Source organism: Chionomys nivalis, chromosome 2 (assembly GCF_950005125.1).
Source record: "Chionomys nivalis chromosome 2, mChiNiv1.1, whole genome shotgun sequence".
NCBI lineage: Eukaryota > Metazoa > Chordata > Mammalia > Rodentia > Cricetidae > Chionomys > Chionomys nivalis.
In genome coordinates, this window is record NC_080087.1 from 113,397,873 (window position 1) to 113,415,026 (window position 17,154).

Sequence of the window (17,154 nt, forward strand, 5' to 3'; positions counted from 1 at the left end):
CCATTGTGCACTGCCTGCTATTGGAAATAAACCCAGGTCCTCTGCAGAAGCAGTCAGTGCTCTTAGCTGCTGAGCCATCACCCCAGCACCCCAAGTTGTTTTCAATATTTTAGCAACATTTTGGTTGTTTTCTCTTATACTTCAATGTTTTCATTCAGGGTTTTAAAATTTACTAATCTGAATATCTATTCTGTTTAAGACATCCTTAGAGATAAAGCTACCTACATATATTCTATGCCACTTTTAATGCAGAATACATTTTCTAGTGAGAATCATTTTATTTTTATTATCTTACCATTCAAGCATATAATAAAACACTCTTCATAGGAAATTTTGTCTAAATATTTATTGGAGAGAAACTAACATCAATCTTCAGGTAGAATCTAGAAGATTCTAGAATCTGGAAGAAGCACTGTAAAGGCACTCTGATTTTATTTATCAGTATCTTGATGCTATTGAAACACAAAGAACAACTAAAACAATTAGTGACATTTACCACATATTATGCTTGCTCCTGAAATCACTTATTATAACACTAAGAAATGATGTAAGTCCATCATTTTTCATGGTCATGCATGTAAGTGAAGGACAGGCCGCTCCATGGGTGAGGAAATAGGCTCACTTGTTCTCTGGGAGTTCAAGTTCTTGATCACTGTTGCCAACAGACCTGCTCCACAGCAAAGCCCTTGGGTCAACGCCATATCCTGCAGGAATTGTCCTTGCTGCCTGATGAAACAAATTGCACCATCATTTTCCTGTTGTCTTATTTCAGGTGCCTGATCTTTGAACAGGTAGACTTTCTCCTGGGTCACTGCTACTCAGCCGTGGGTGAAATGGGAGGCTTTCCAAAGGACAGCTCACCAGGAAGTCACACAACTGCTGGTGGTTGTAAAGCTTCCAGTGCATATTCTTTTCCCCACACATATTTGTAGGGAAGAGCCAAGAAAAAAGACATTTAAATTTCACATCTCTAATTGGAAAATGAATGCCCTGACTTGTTTACATTATTGGTATCTACTACCATCAGCTGAGCAGTAACCACTAGAAAATTGGAGTACCCAGGTCAACAAGTTCTTAACTGGCTATGTGACCTAGAGCAACAGAATATGAAGTCACAAACAGCTACCATCAATGGCAGAGCACACTCCTATGAGTCCTGGGACAACATGGCATGGGTGGCTAATACTTCCAACCCAAGCACTGGGGAGGCTATGGCAGGGGGATTGCTGGGATGCATAGCAAGACCCTGTCTCAAAATATTTTAAAAAATAATAACAAAAATTCAATGATTGGAGTAAAATGAAATTCCAGAAAAAGCCTAGGCCCTTGGAAAACTGGGCAGAGGTTGAGCATGAACTCTTCTCGGCATCCATTTCAGAAGTCTAATGGGCGATTTAAAAGAGAAACTAGCACTATGGTGTGTATCTCTCCCATACCTGTGATAACTATATTTCCTTTATAGTTGAAAGCGCACGAAAATATTTCATCAGTGTGCCCCTCCAAGACCTGGAGGCACTGACCAGTCTGAACATCCCAGATTCTGGCTGTCTTATCAGAGCTGCCCGTCAAGAGTCTGTTTCCTTGGGGATTGAAAGAGATCTGCAAAACAGGAAAGCAATCACAGCAAGTTGAAGTTTGGGTTAACAATCGATTTCCAAAAGCAAACAGAGGACTGAGCACCCATCTTCTCTCTGGCCTAGTATTTATTTTTAGAACAATTTCTTCCCAATGGGGAAAATATAGGCACTAGTATCTGAAAACTAAAACCTAGATGGTAATTTTAGTTGCTTACATTCTCACAATTCTAATCCTGAAAGACCAAAGCATCTGTAGACTTTGAAGATGTATTTATTTATTATGTATACAACATTCCTTCCAAGTATGCTTGCCAGAAGAGAGAGCATCAGATCTCATTATAGATGGCTGTGAGATACCATATGGTTGCTGGGAATTGAACTCAGGACCTCTGGAAGAGCAGTCAGTGCTCTTAACCTCTGAGCCATCTCTCCAGCTCCATGTAGACTTTGAGTATACCCCAAAAGTTTCTTCCCAAAGACTCATGGTTTCTTCCTCACCCTAAAGAGAAGCAGAGCTGAACTGTAAAAACAAAGCAGACTCTGTCTGCAAAGTCCAATGTCACCTCTGTCACACAAGCTTCTGCCACCGAAACCACACAGGACCCTCTTCCATCTGTGCCGCAGAAAGAGCAGACACCCAGGACCACAAGAGGATGTTTTTCTATTGCCACCCAAAATGCATCAATTACAGATAGCATGTTTGGATGTTTCCCCTGGATGAGGTGTTCTCCTTCAGGATCTGAGTGGCAGAGGCACCTGCCACTGGCTCTTGCCTTCCTCTGATAGTTTCTGTGATCACAAGACAATGATTTGAGCCACTTCCACCGGGACTGAAGATGTGGGGAGGACAAGGCATGTCTGTTTCTCATCACTGTCTCAGCAGTGTCTGAAAAATGCCTACGACAGGGGACACTCTCAAAGGGTGATTACCAACACTCTCCTAAGCTATTAATGAAACTCACTGGGTCACACACACAAGTACATGAAACTAGGAAGAGACCTACTTGGAAATAGTAAGGCAATCCACAGAAGAGGAAGGGGGACAAGGGAAGATAATGGGAATAACTATGAACTCAATACATTATGCACATGTGTGAAAATGTAATAATAAATCCATTATTGTACATACTGAATATATTTTAACATTCTAAGTGTTGATGAATGAATATATACTGAATGTTTAAGCTCCATACTCCATATAAATATTATCATCAGATAGTAATTTCATGAGCAATATATTTGCTTAATGTGCATACAATTTATTAATATAGAATTCAAATTTTTCTTACAGTCAGATGTTCACAAAGACAAATATACACTCATTGAGGGAAAATATCAAACATGGTGGTAGCTATACTCAGGAACATGGCCCGGGCTGCCCTTGCATGCCCTACTTTCCCATACCCTCCAGCCACGCCGTTACCTCTCAGTCCATGAAGTGGTCAGCAGCATCCATTGTCTGGATACCAGGGCACTTACTAGCCATGGGGCAACGGCCACCAGGAACAGAGGTAGAGGATGGAGGGACAGGAATACACACAAGGGCAATGCCAGGATGTCACTATAACCATCAGGGTTCTGAAGCCATCAAGCTATTATTTCATAAGGAAGGGGCAGATAAGATCTCACATACAAAACCAAGAACTGCGGCTGAGTTGGGAGGCAAGAGCCTTCACTCGGTCCCAGCAAGCTCTGCCATGTTCTGAGGACGCAAACAAACCTCAGACTCTCACTGAGTGGCTCTGCTCTGTGACACTTTTAAAAAGTGGCCGATAAAGCCCTGAGATACAGCCCTGGATAGGTTCATCCTTTGTTAAATATTCCCAAACATCACCCCTTTTCTCACAACTGATTTCCAGAACCCTTGGGGCCCCGCATGTTTTTTTTGCATAATACAAACTTGCATGTTCACTGGAACTGGGAAGAAAGCACTTGGCAAGCTCCTTAAACTGCTGAGTTGGGTATTTTCACCTAATTAAATATTTGCTGATGTTTGAAAAGAATGCTGTTTATGCTTTTAAAATGTTTAGGATATCATTTCTTTTTGCTGAATCAGAGAGGATAAACTTAAAATTAAAGGCTTAGGTAGTTGAGTTTTAGTGCAGGATGATGTAACCAAAGAGACGTTAGTACTTTAGTCCCAGTACACCTGTGTTTATTGGTGGGGAGGGGTAAGGAGTGTCTATTTTATTTTATTTTATTGATTGCTTGAGACAAGGTGCCACATAGCCCAGGCTGGCCTTGAACTCCTGATATCCTGTATCTCTCTCCAACCTGCTGCAATTACAGGCATGTGTCACTATGCCTAGCTAGCCACCGTAAGATCTATAAAATATTAATTTTACATAACCAAAACTAAATGCAGCTCTACTCCCTATGAAGTAAATGAGCTGGCTGGTATGTTGAAGGGAAAATTAACTGAAATTCCTGGATTCCTAATAAGTCGCTACATGTAGGCCAAGTCCAGTCTGATTCCCTCACTCCTCTCTGCGGTGCAACAGGAAACCCACTGTCGGTAAAGGATGCAGGAAAGATAACGAATGGGAAGGAATCTATTTGACTGAAACAGAAAAAGTAGACAATTTCAGGCGAGGTGTTATCAGTTGCTTCAAGTGGTGTTTCCAGTCACTTCGCATGGAAATTCATCTTAAAATAATGTTCAAATGCAGACATGACATGAGCTGGTCCAATGAGATGACTCCTCGGCCACTCAACTCCAGTAGCTCTGGCAACATTAGACACCATTTTAGACTCAGTAGGGCTCAGGAATAAATCATTCCATTCACTTAACTTGGTTTTATCTAGGTTCTCTCTACTTCAAGCTACTTAATATCAGGAATATTACTTCTCTGCCTGCTATATATTAATACATGTTGGTTATCTTAAAGGGGGAGTTCTGGTCAATTAACTCAAGGGATTAACTTGTAATCTCTGATATCCTATGATATTATTTTTTTTTACAGCAAACACACAGCTCCAAATGAGACAACAGCTCACCTTTGAGATTTCTCCTTCATGGCCTTCCAGTTTGGTTATGCATTGCCTTGTGGTCGCATTGTAAACTCTTGCTGTCCCTTTTGGGGAGGGATTGGAATAGACATTAATCCACTGAAATGCAGGACTTTGCGTTACCTAAAGTCTCTCCTCTGACAAATAAGCTCTGCCCTGAGGTTGTCCTTCCTGTGACAATACCCATGCTCAACCTTCTAAATGCAGCTGTCCCACTGCAGAGGAGGCTGGACAGACAGGATTCGCTCTCTAACTCTGACATTGTTGGAAGAGATCCTGGGTTCCCAAGTAGAAGAAGGTGTGAAATGTAGAATAAGAAAAAATGGAATAGATAAAATGATATTTTAGTGTTATTTTAGAATTGGTATGTTTACAAACATAAGGCTTACAGTTGAGCCGCTTCACAATCTAGTAACACAGGAATGTGGAGTGACTTAAAAAGGAAGACAAGGGACTTGAAATAAATATTGTAATACACACACACCCCTTTGACAGCATAGCCATGTGCAAGACAGGATGAGAAAGTCAGAAGTCAGACTGCTGGGCCACATGGCACCTTCACAATTTCCTAACTGTGTCCTGACACAGGTTCTTGAGCTAATTTATGTCCACTGAACTCCCTCAACTGCCAAAAGGGAACAGCAATTAAACCAGTTGGTGTTATCTTTTTCGGTGCAACCAACTAATCCAAACTTCTGAACTTCAAACAATAAATGTTTGTCATTTTGGAGAAAAACAAGAGTGTTCTAAATCTCAGTGCTTCTTAGGAAGCACAGAATCAGAAGAGATTTATAGAATGCCACAAAAGAAAAAGAAATCGTTTTTGAAGTAATGGTTTGTAGAACAAGGAAAGAACAGAATTGCTATTAGAATGAGCAGCAGGTAACGAGGAAATAAAAACTAGATGTGAACTAATACTTTAGCAAACTCTTCATTCCTCAGATTTCTAATCCTCCAACCCTTTCCCCAACCAGTGCTGCTGAGTGACTTCCAATATTCTATGCAACCTAACTGTTAGTGTAATAAATATGTATGGATGATTATGTGCTGTCTTGCTTTCCATAACATAAGTTCATGACAAATTTGTTGAATTATCCACAGTTATAAAACCATAACATAAAATCATGGAAAGTTTTCAAGGGCATAATGTAGAAGCCAGTGCACATTATATGTGCTTATCTGGAAAGAGGAGAGACTATATAGCATTCCACATTACTCTAAGAAAAAAAGCATGACACAGGATATAACTTGCATCATACATGAAAGACAGAGGTAGTTGCACTGAAATATGAACTAAGGGAGTAGTGAAGAGAATCATAACACAACTTCATGCAGTGTGACCAGCCTAAAGCCCTCAGGTGTTTGCTGTCGTTATGTAATAATGTATAGAATCACACATTATTCTCAAGGATATGCTGTGCACTCAGTATGATAGCCTGTGCAGATTTTTTAAAAATTTATTTTTAATTGTGTGTATTTGTACATGCCTGCATGTAGGTATTATAGAAGAGTGCATGCACTGGTGGAGACAAGAATAAAAGCTGTAACCAACAGAACTGACATTGCAGGCAGTTGTGAGTTCTTCAACTTGAGTGTTGAAAACCACAAAACCACACCCAGGTCCCCCTCAAGAACAGCAAGCCCTTTTGAACATCGAGACATCTCTCCAACCCCTCTTATGTATATTGTAAAGTGAAAGGACAAACATGATACAAAGCCACATGCTACATCAATAAATAATGGGAACATAGTGGGAAGCATGCAAGACGTCAATCATATTACACATAGAAACCGTAGCATCACTAAGATTTTCAAGGATATGACAGTTAGTGTAGCCTTACGAATGATCACTAGGAAGGAAAAAAGTCAGTATGTGGCATAATATATGGTACCAGAAACTGTCATAGCAAAAACATATCCACATATGTGATTATACATTGTTTTGTGTGACAGAACACATGAAGGAAATATGACATTCAGATCCATGCTATCACATATGCGCATTACCATTCCTGACTTCAAACTCTATTACAGAGCTACAGTATTGAAAACAGCTTGCTATTGGCATAGAAACAGAGAAGTCGACCAATGGAATCGAATAGAAGACCCTGGCTTTAACTCACAAACCTATGAACACCTGATTTTTGATAAAGGAGCTAAAAGTATACAATGAAAAAAGAGAGCATCTTCAACAAATGGTGCTGGCAAAACTGGATGTCAATCTGTAGAAGAATGAAAATAGATCCATATCTATCACCATGCTCAAAACTCAAGTCCAAATGGATTAAAGACCTCAATATCAGTCCAAACACACTGAATCTGATAGAAGAGAAAGTGGGAAGTACTCTACAACACATGGGCACAGGAGACCACTTCCTACGTATAACCCCAGCAGCACAGACATTAAGGGCAACATTGAATAAATAGGACCTCCTGAGACTGAGAAGTTTCTGTAAAGCAAAGGACACTGTCACTAAGACAAAAAGGCAACCCACTGACTGGGAGAAGATCTTCACCAACCCCGCAACTGACAAAGGTCTGATCTCCAAAATATATAAAAAAAACTCAAGAAACTAGACCGTAAAGGGCTAACCAACCCAATTAAAAAAATGGGGCCCTGAGCTGAACAGAGAATTCTCAACAGAAGAAGTTCGAATGGTCAAAAGACATTTAAGGTCATGCTCAATTTCCTTAGTGATCAGGGAAATGCAAATCAAGACAACTTTAAGATACCATCTTACACCTGTCAGAATGGATAAAATAAAAAACACCAATGATAGCCTTTGCTGGAGAGGTTGTGAAGAAAGGGGTACACTCATCCATTGCTGGTGGGAATGCAAACTTGTGCAACCACTTTGGAAAACAGTGTGGCGGTTTCTCAGGAATTTCGGGATCAACCTACCCCTGGACCCAGAAATACCACTCTTGGGAATATACCCAAGAAAGGCCCTATCATGCAACAAAAGTATATGCTCAACTATGTTCATAGCAGCATTGTTTGTAATAGCCAGAACCTGGAAACAACCTAGATGCCCTTCAATGGAAGAATGGATGAAGAAAGTATGGAATATATACATATTAGAGTACTACTCAGCAGTAAAAAACAATGACTTCCTGAATTTTGCATGCAAATTGGCGGAAATAGAAAACACTATCCTGAGTGAGGTGAGCCAGACCCAAAAAGAGGAACATGGGATGTACTCACTCATATTTGGTTTCTAGCCATAAATAAAGGACATTGAGCCTATAATTCATGATCCTAGAGAAGTTAAATAAGAAGGTGAACCCAAAGAAAAACATATAAGCATCCTCCTGAATATTAACCTTCATCAGGCGATGAAAAGAGACAGAGACAGAGACCCACATTGGAGCACCGGACTGAAATCTCAAGGTCCAAATCAGTAGCAGAAGGAGAGAGAGCACGAGCAAGGAACTCAGGACCGCGAGGGGTGCACCCACACACTGAGACAATGGGGATGTTCTATCAGGAACTCACCAAGACCAGCTGGCCTGGGTCTGAAAAAGCATGGGATAAAACCGGACTCGCTGAACATAGCAGACAATGAGGACTACTGAGAACTCAAGAACAATGGCAATGGGTTTTTGATCCTACTGCATGCACTGGCTTTGTGGGAGCCTAGGCAGTTTGGATGCTCACCTTACTAGACCTGGATGGAGGTGGGAGGTCCTTGGACTTCCCACAGGGCAGGGAACCCTGATTGCTCTTAGGGCTGACGAGGGAGGGAGACTTGATCGGGGGAAGGGGAGGGAAATGGGAGGCGGTGTCGGAGAGGAGACAGAAATCTTTAATAAATAAATTAATTAATTGATTTAAAAAAAAAGAAAGAAAATGTTATGATATTTTGTAGAACCAAAGTTGGATGTGGAGTTCAAACATCATCTTTCTGAGATGATACAGACATATACAGTATCAGCATATGGATACTCAAAATAAACTCTGTATAAAGTTGTGTGATATTTTGTCTCACTACTGTCAAAGCTCAAACTATAGAAATCAGTACAGTCAAAGAAGACTGCATAAATATGGTGTAATATCATAAAAGGGCTTTAGGAGGTAAGATGAAACAGTATAACATAATATGGGATCACTAGGAATATGGTATTTATAGAATATTAAAGTTATGATATAGAAAAGAGAAAAACAATGTACCTGGTTAAAACAATAAAACACATGTAGTATCACTTTATATTTATCCAAGAAGACCAGAAACTCATAGCGTGTATTATACATTGTCAGCATGCATAACAAGGCACCATAATGACACATACATGCTTTAAATTGTCACTGAGTAATCAAAAGATGGTGTATATATGTTACAATTTAATACACTGTCATCAAAGATAAACCTATAGCATACTCTTACATCATAAGTGGATATCAAACTGATATGACAGATAATATTTCACCAAATGTGGTTTTCAAAGAGATGATGAGATAGTATCTCAGGTCATTTTCAAGGCCTTGGATCATATCATGATACATGGGACTCAGGAAGACCAGACAGACACAGAGTATCACCAGACATAGTTTTTGGGGACATGGAGACAATAACCCAGTGCCACATGTGGTCAGAGGGAAGATATTAGTGACAGTACCTGCCACCATCTGTGGTCTTCCTAGAGATGAGGCAGTCAGGAAAGATTTCTGTGTGCTGATCAAGAATATAACACAATATATTATGGAGCCTAGCTATTAAAACAACATCAAAAACAAATGCAGCAGCATAAGACATGATTTGTATTAGTGCATCATGCATTTATATCTGAATGATGGCATGGACCCATTAAATACCATTTTGTTTGTTTGTTTGTTTTTGAGATGGGGTCTCATTGGGTAGTCCTGGCTGGCCTGGGACTCACAGAGATCTTCCTGTCTTTTAGTCCTTTCTCTATCCCCTACCTATAACAATCCTTGTTCAAAAGTTACAGACCTATGTTATAAGAGATGGTATTTTCATGATTGGCTTTATGATATTGATTTCATGGATACAAATTCCTAAATTTACACAGTACAGTAGTCTTTAGTCAAGAAGGAGCCAATGAGACATATTTAGACTGTTTATTATAAATTAAGGAACGTGATAACCAAGAAAGAATGAGGGAAGCAAGTAAGGACTAACAAGAACTAAAATCATTTTTAAAAGGACTGCATTTGGAGAACTTTTATTTCCTTATACAAATATTTTCTTTATGCCACAGTAAATAGGACCACATGGTCTTGGTCAAAGAATAGATATAGATCACAAATACAAATCTCAGAAGAAGCTCACAAATATGGTCCCCACCCCATTACCCAGTCCAGCCTAATGGAAGAAATAAAATGTTTTATAGCTGCTGGTATGGGAAGCAATCAGCTCGTACTTCTATTTACTCCATATACAGAAACTACTACAATAAAATGTAAAAGCAAAAGCTATAAAATCTCTATATCTTGCTGCATGCAACAACTTTCCCAAGACTTAGTAGGTTATTTATTACCTGATAGTTACTATGTAAAGAATTCAGAAGGGGCTTTGATAGCTAAGGATCTCCTTGCTATAATTAAAGGGGAGGGGTGTCACTATGCCCAGCTTAAATGCCAATTTTTATGGCTGCCCAAAAGAAGTATATAGTGACAGCACACATGATGCTTAAGGTCATGATTAATGCATAGGGTAGCTTCATATGTCATCAAGCAGATAAACCACAAGAGAACGTTACTTGAGAAAATCATGGATATCATAAATCATATAATATCATTACTAAAAAAAGGGATGAAAATAGTCTTCATGCCTACAATGCTATTGGAGATGTGAATAATGACAGGACATCACATATTTGTCACAATATATCACAGTTAAGACCATACCATGACAAAAATTTAAATATGAAGCACAGAGTGTCTTTGTCATAGAGATGGAGCAGACATCTGAAACATCATTCTGTAACATCAGAGTGTTTCACCCATGCTGTAGCAGGGATACACTTGGTTTTCAAGGAGGCGAGGTTGTCATACTACAGTGCCATAAGCAGTATTCTAAAGGGTAAGCATACAGTGTAATATGATGCATAGTTGTCATGTACATTGCCTACAGAATAGAATCATGCATAATTATCAGAAATGGTGCAGGCATACAATGTCATATAATTATTAGCAAAGAGATGACATATTAATGCAGCATCATGTATGATATTTAAGATTACACAAGCATGCATAACTGATGTAGTCAGTGAGATAATAAACCCAGTTGTAACAGAGATAACACATACATAATATATTGCAATTATTCAACGAATTATGTCATACTGATATTATCTGTAGAGAGTATAGAGTAAAATGTTGTCAATATTGATAATCTGTGTGTATATATATACAATATTGTATAGAGTAAGATATTGTCAGTAAAAATCACACACTACAGGATTGTATAGAGTAAGATATTGTTAATAGATATCATGTGTATACACATACATATACATATATATTGCAGCATCATATAAAATAAGATACTGTCAGCAAAGACCATAAGATACATATTGTATCATATAGAAGTAATATATAGCAATATAATAATATATATTATATAGTAATATATAGAGAAGATATATATTGCATCATACAGAGTAAGAAGCTAAAAGTCAAGATCATGTAGATATATATACTGTACACAAGCATCATAAGGTAGATAAAGTAAAAGGGGAAAGTAACCTGACATAAATTTTTATTTATTTATTTATTTATTTATTAAAGATTTCTTTCTCCTCCCCGACACTGCCTCCCATTTCCCTCCCCCTCCCCCGATCAAGTCCCCGTCCCTTGTCAGCCCTAAGAACAATCAGGGTTCCCTGCCCTGTGGGAAGTCCAAGGACCACCCACCTCCATCCAGGTCTAGCAAGGTGAGCATCCAAACTGCCTAGGCTCCCACAAAGCCAGTACGTGCAGTAGGATCAAAAACCCATTGCCATTGTTCTTGAGTTCTCAGTAGTCCTCATTGTCTGCTATGTTCAGCGAGTCCGGTTTTATCCCATGCTTTTTCAGACCCAGGCCAGCTGGCCTTGGTGAGTTCCTGATAGAACATCCCCATTGTCTCAGTGTGTGGGTGCACCCCTCACAGTCCTGAGTTCCTTGCTCATGCTCTCTCTCCTTCTGCTACTGATTTGGACCTTGAGATTTCAGTCCGGTGCTCCAATGTGGGTCTCTGTCTCTGTCTCCTTTCATTGCCTTATGAAGGTTAATATTCAGGAGGATGCCTATACATTTTTCTTTGGGTTCACCTTCTTATTTAACTTCTCTAGGATCATGAATTATAGGCTCAATGTCCTTTATTTATGGCTAGAAACCAAATATGAGTGAGTACATCCCATGTTCCTCTTTTTGGGTCTGGCTCACCTCACTCAGGATAGTGTTTTCTATTTCCGCCAATTTGCATGCAAAATTCAGGAAGTCATTGTTTTTTACTGCTGAGCAGTACTCTAATATGTTTATATTCCATACTTTCTTCATCCATTCTTCCATTGAAGGGCATCTAGGTTGTTTCCAGGTTCTGGCTATTACAAACAATGCTGCTATGAACATAGTTGAGCATATACTTTTGTTGTATGATAGGGCCTTTCTTGGGTATATTCCCAAGAGTGGTATTTCTGGGTCCAGGGGTAGGTTGATCCCGAAATTCCTGAGAAACCGCCACACTGTTTTCCAAAGTGGTTGCACAAGTTTGCATTCCCACCAGCAATGGATGAGTGTACCCCTTTCTCCACAACCTCTCCAGCAAAGGCTATCATTGGTGTTTTTTATTTTATCCATTCTGACAGGTGTAAGATGGTATCTTAAAGTTGTCTTGATTTGCATGTCCCTAATCGCTAAGGAAATTGAGCATGACCTTAAATGTCTTTTGACCATTCGAACTTCTTCTGTTGAGAATTCTCTGTTCAGCTCAGTGCCCCATTTTCTAATTGGGTTGGTTAGCCCTTTACGGTCTAGTTTCTTGAGTTCTTTATATATTTTGGAGATCAGACCTTTGTCAGTTGCATGGTTGGTGAAGATCTTCTCCCAGTCAGTGGGTTGCCTTTTTGACATAAATTTACCATAGTGTCAAGGGTATTTTTTACTTATGACTCTGTGGTAAAAAACATGCTCATCCATAGAGTTTGGTTGACATTGTAGATTTTCATGTGTGATCACCAGTGAGATGACAATGTACTATCATTTGTGAGTAGAAAGGAGGTAGCATGGCTTGACACAGCTTCACATTTGACATATTTAGATGTTATTCACACAGTGCATAGCATCATAACTGGTATTTCAGAATATGATACCATACATAGGCATTTATTTGATATTTCAATGTAGTACCATAACTGATCATCAAAGTGATGACCAAGCACATAAGGCGGCAAAATAGACATGAAGGAGACTTTGTGGATATTGTGGAGTAATCAAAAATTGGGACACACAATATCATAGCACCATTTTTAGTTAGCAGGCAGCATCATATATGACAATCAGGCCAATGGTATAAAATCAGAATGAGGAAGTTTGAAAAACATACATGGTCATCAGGTGATGACATAATATGATATTGTATTTGCCTATGAGCAAGGTAATGGAATCATACTGTAGGATATGCTTCTCACAGGGATTTAACAGACATAGTGGGACAGTACATTATTGATAGAGTTAATGCAGTTTATTCTGGTAACATCAATAGTAACCAAGTTGATAATCCAAAAAATGGAACATTGTACACAATCATCAAAGAGATGACTGTTAACATTGTACCATACATACAGAAGATATTAAGACCTGTAGAGCCATGTGTGGCTCTATCAAGGTGACACAGGCAATGTAAGAACATCACTTGTAATTATTAAGAATGCAATATTGACCCATAATCTGTGATATAGTCAGTAATGCTCACTATTTAGAGGCTGAGTTAACAGGATCCAGGCCAGCCTGGGCTATAGAGTAAAATTCAAGTCCAACATGGACAACTTAGAGATATCCTATCTCAAAATAAAACTCCGGCAGTATAACTCAGTGGAAAAGTGTCACTGAGCTCATACTAAACTGTAGATTCAAACCCCTGATAACACATATACACAAAAGAAATGTGACAGGGACACACTGTGGTGACATACATGTCATCATGGAGATAAGACATAGGTTTTGATCACAGCAAGTTCTTGGGGAAATGGAGCATGGTATAGAGTCAGGCACCATTTCCAAGGAAAACATAAATTTCTACATAATGTAGATATGTGAGCAGATGACTTACCATCAGCAGAAGCTGTTGCAATAAGTTTCCCCGTGTAATCAAAGCAGCTGTCTAGTATTTCATCATCGTGGCCTGTTAAGGTTGCTACACATTTTCCACTTGTAGCATCCCACAACTGAAATTGAGAGAGACAGAAACCATCAACAAAGTAACGAAGTGGGCCCATGCCCAGTGATCTCATGGTATGATTGTGACTTGCTAAATACCTGTGCTAAAAGGATACACATAATTTTCTCTGATCAGTTAATTTCCCTTTGATTTATAACCAAAGACCACAGCCAACCATCTGGTCACAGAAAAATCAAAGCAGAGACACTTAGAATTTTCTACAACATAAAGAAACGAAAAACATCCTGAGTGGTGTGCTTTGGGGATTGGTATGAAGGGATTTTTTCTTTCCTGTGGCAAAGACTTCAGATTACTAGGGGCTTGATCCCAAACTGTGATGCCAGGAAACAAAAAGTACATCCACCATGAGATTTTAATGTTATTTGTATAAAATTAAGTGAAAAGTGGTTATAACCTCTTAGTAATTAATTTTGAAGAGAAGAGATGCAGTGACAGGAAGAAAGTTATTTGAGGCTCCTTGAGGACCATGCCAATCGAAGCCTACTAAATAAACAGAAGGACACTGAATAAAATTAATGCGACTTTTCAAACAAGACCTTTCTTGCCTTTGAAGCAATTAGATTTGTTTTATCACCTCATATTCCTTTAAGCTTAGAAAACTGAAAACTTGAATTAAAAATTAACAAATATTATTTATTATTATCAAGGGCATGCTGGCAAGAGGTCCTTCTGTCTATGTGTTGCTGCTATTGGTTAATGAATAAAGAAATTTCTTTGGCCTACATCAAGGCATATAACTTAGCTAGACGGGGGGGGGGACTAAACTGAATGCTGGGTAAAAGAAGGCAAAGTCAGAGAGAAGTCATGGAGCCACCGCTAGAGACAGACATGCTGGAACTTTGCTGGTAAGCCACAGCCATGTGGCGTAACAGAGATTAATAGAAATGAATTAAATTAATATGTAAGAGTTAGACAATTAGAAGCTAGGGCTAATGGGCCAAGCAGTGATTTAACTAATACAGTTTCTGTGTGATTATTTTGGGAGTCTGGGCAGCCAGGAAACGAACAGGCGACTGAGCAGCCTCCTACAACAGCATGCCCTCTTGGAGTCTGTTAGTGTTATGATGAACACCTGACAGGGTATAAAGGAGAGAGACACAGTATAAAGCAAGGCTGACTCTGAGCTCACCATGCAGGTCTTGTCCATGGAGCCTGTTAATATAAGGGAGCAATCCCAGTTGAACAAGGCGCTGCTGATCTCAGCACAGTGGCCGATTAGAGTGTGCACCTTCCTACAAGACAGAAATAATCACAGCCGGTAAAAAAGATTGCCCTGGCTTTATTTCTGTTGTTGTGACAAACTGTCATAAAGAAAGTGGTACAGGGGAGGAAGTGATTATTCAGCTCATCGTTCCAGGTTAAGATCAAGGCATGGACTCAGACAGCTGGTCACTTCTCACAGGGAAGAAAGTACTCCCCAAACCCCATGCTTTCTGCTTGGTTCTGCTTCTGCTCAGCTAGCTTTCTTTACTGAACACAAGTCAGGGTGCATCTGATGAAATGGTGTTGCCCACGTCCATGGTGGGTCCTCCTACCTCAATTAACAAAACATGTTAGTTGTAACCCCACAGACATGTCCTTATCAACATGATTTCTCACCAGGAGTCTCTCTTCCCAGATGACGCTAGGCCAGCGGTTCTCAACCCCTTTGACAAACTTCTACCTCCAAACATATTTACATTTCCATTCAGAACAGCAGCAAAATTATAGTTGTGATGTAGCAATGAAATAATTTTATGGTGGGGGGTATGAGGAACTGTCTTAAAGGGTCACAGCATTAGGAAGGTTGAGAACCACTGCTCTAGGTTGTATCTAAACAATAAAACCACAGGTGCTTTGCTCCAACATACGCACACATGGTCAAACCCATACATGTGAACTAAATTTTAGTTTCTACATAATTTCTACAAAATTACATTACATTTTTTGTAATGAAGCAAAGATAGTTTTGCTGTTACTCAAAAAGAGGACACCAATTTCAGTAAAAATACACAAAAGTTCTAATCAGGGATGTGATGCACATGCCTGCATGAATGCAAACACACTCATATACATAAAATAAAAATAAATCTTTGTTTATAAAGGTAATATGATTGTGTCTGACTTATTTTGGCCCCAGAAAGTTTCTGATTTGATCAGCAACATATGGTGTCATGTGTTCACATATCACACAGTACCCCATAAAGATGTGCAACTATTATATGTTGGCATACATTTAAAAAATAAAGTATTTAAGGAGATGGAGATGTTAACTACCCTGTGTTCATTATTCAATAGTTTGTACATGTATTGAATTATCACATATAGTTATAAATATGTGCAACTATAACTTTACTTAAAGTAAAATTTCAAAAAGGAATGTGTAATTACTCATAAAGGTAGTCTAAAACTCTAGAAATGGCCTTAAAATCAATGAGTACAGATAGGAAAGTAGCTTGGATGGCAAAACGCTTGCTTTCATAGCATGAAGAACACTCCAGGTTAATCCCCAATGATACATGAACCAAGTGTGGTGGCACACGACTATAATATCAACATTCAGAAGACGGAGGCATGGAGACCAAAAGTTCAAGGTCATCCACAGCATCAAAGAGAGTTCGAGGCCAGCCTGAGCTAGGTGGGACTCTGGCTCCATAAAATGATTAATTAGCTAACTAATTCATGAACGAAAGCAACATAGCAGTGGGACCCACAGATGCGTGGGTGTTCAGGAGCAGTGCCTCAGATGGCTGCAAGGCCCTTTCTTTTCTTTCTTTTTTTTTTTTTTTTTTTTTTTTTTTTTTTTTTTTTTTGGTTTTTCGAGACAGGGTTTCTCTGTAGCTTTGGTGCCCATTCCAGAACTAGCTCTTGTAGACCAGGCTGGCCTCGAACTCCCAGAGATCCACCTGCCTCTGCCTCCTGAGTGCTGGGATTAAAGGCGTGCGCCACCACCGCCCAGCTGCAAGGCCCTTTCTTGACTCATGTTTTTGAATACCAGCACTGGTAATGAATCCCTTTATCCAAACTCAGAGTCCAAAAGTGGGGTTTTCCAAAACAAATATGCTAATTTAGTGAATTTCTTGACAAATAAGATCAACAACCGTTAGAAAGGAAACTGAAGTTTGATGTGGGATTCCCCTCTGCATGCTATGAATATGTTTTATTACCACTAATTAATAAAGAAG

General features: G+C 39.2%; 1 protein-coding gene across 1 annotated transcript in view; it reads right to left on the bottom strand.

Moving 5' to 3' along the window:
• Positions 1 to 582: 582 nt before the first annotated feature.
• Daw1 (dynein assembly factor with WD repeats 1) overlaps positions 583 to 17,154 on the bottom strand; it is a 44,085-nt gene continuing 27,513 nt past the window's right edge. The window contains exons 9-13 of the mRNA XM_057762699.1: positions 15,120 to 15,222; positions 13,862 to 13,976; positions 4,575 to 4,651; positions 1,437 to 1,599; positions 583 to 726 (exon numbers count right to left, since the gene is read on the bottom strand). Of these exons, the coding sequence (XP_057618682.1) occupies positions 692 to 726; positions 1,437 to 1,599; positions 4,575 to 4,651; positions 13,862 to 13,976; positions 15,120 to 15,222 (493 nt within the window). The 3' untranslated portion in view covers positions 583 to 691. The remainder of the gene's footprint in view (positions 727 to 1,436; positions 1,600 to 4,574; positions 4,652 to 13,861; positions 13,977 to 15,119; positions 15,223 to 17,154) is intronic.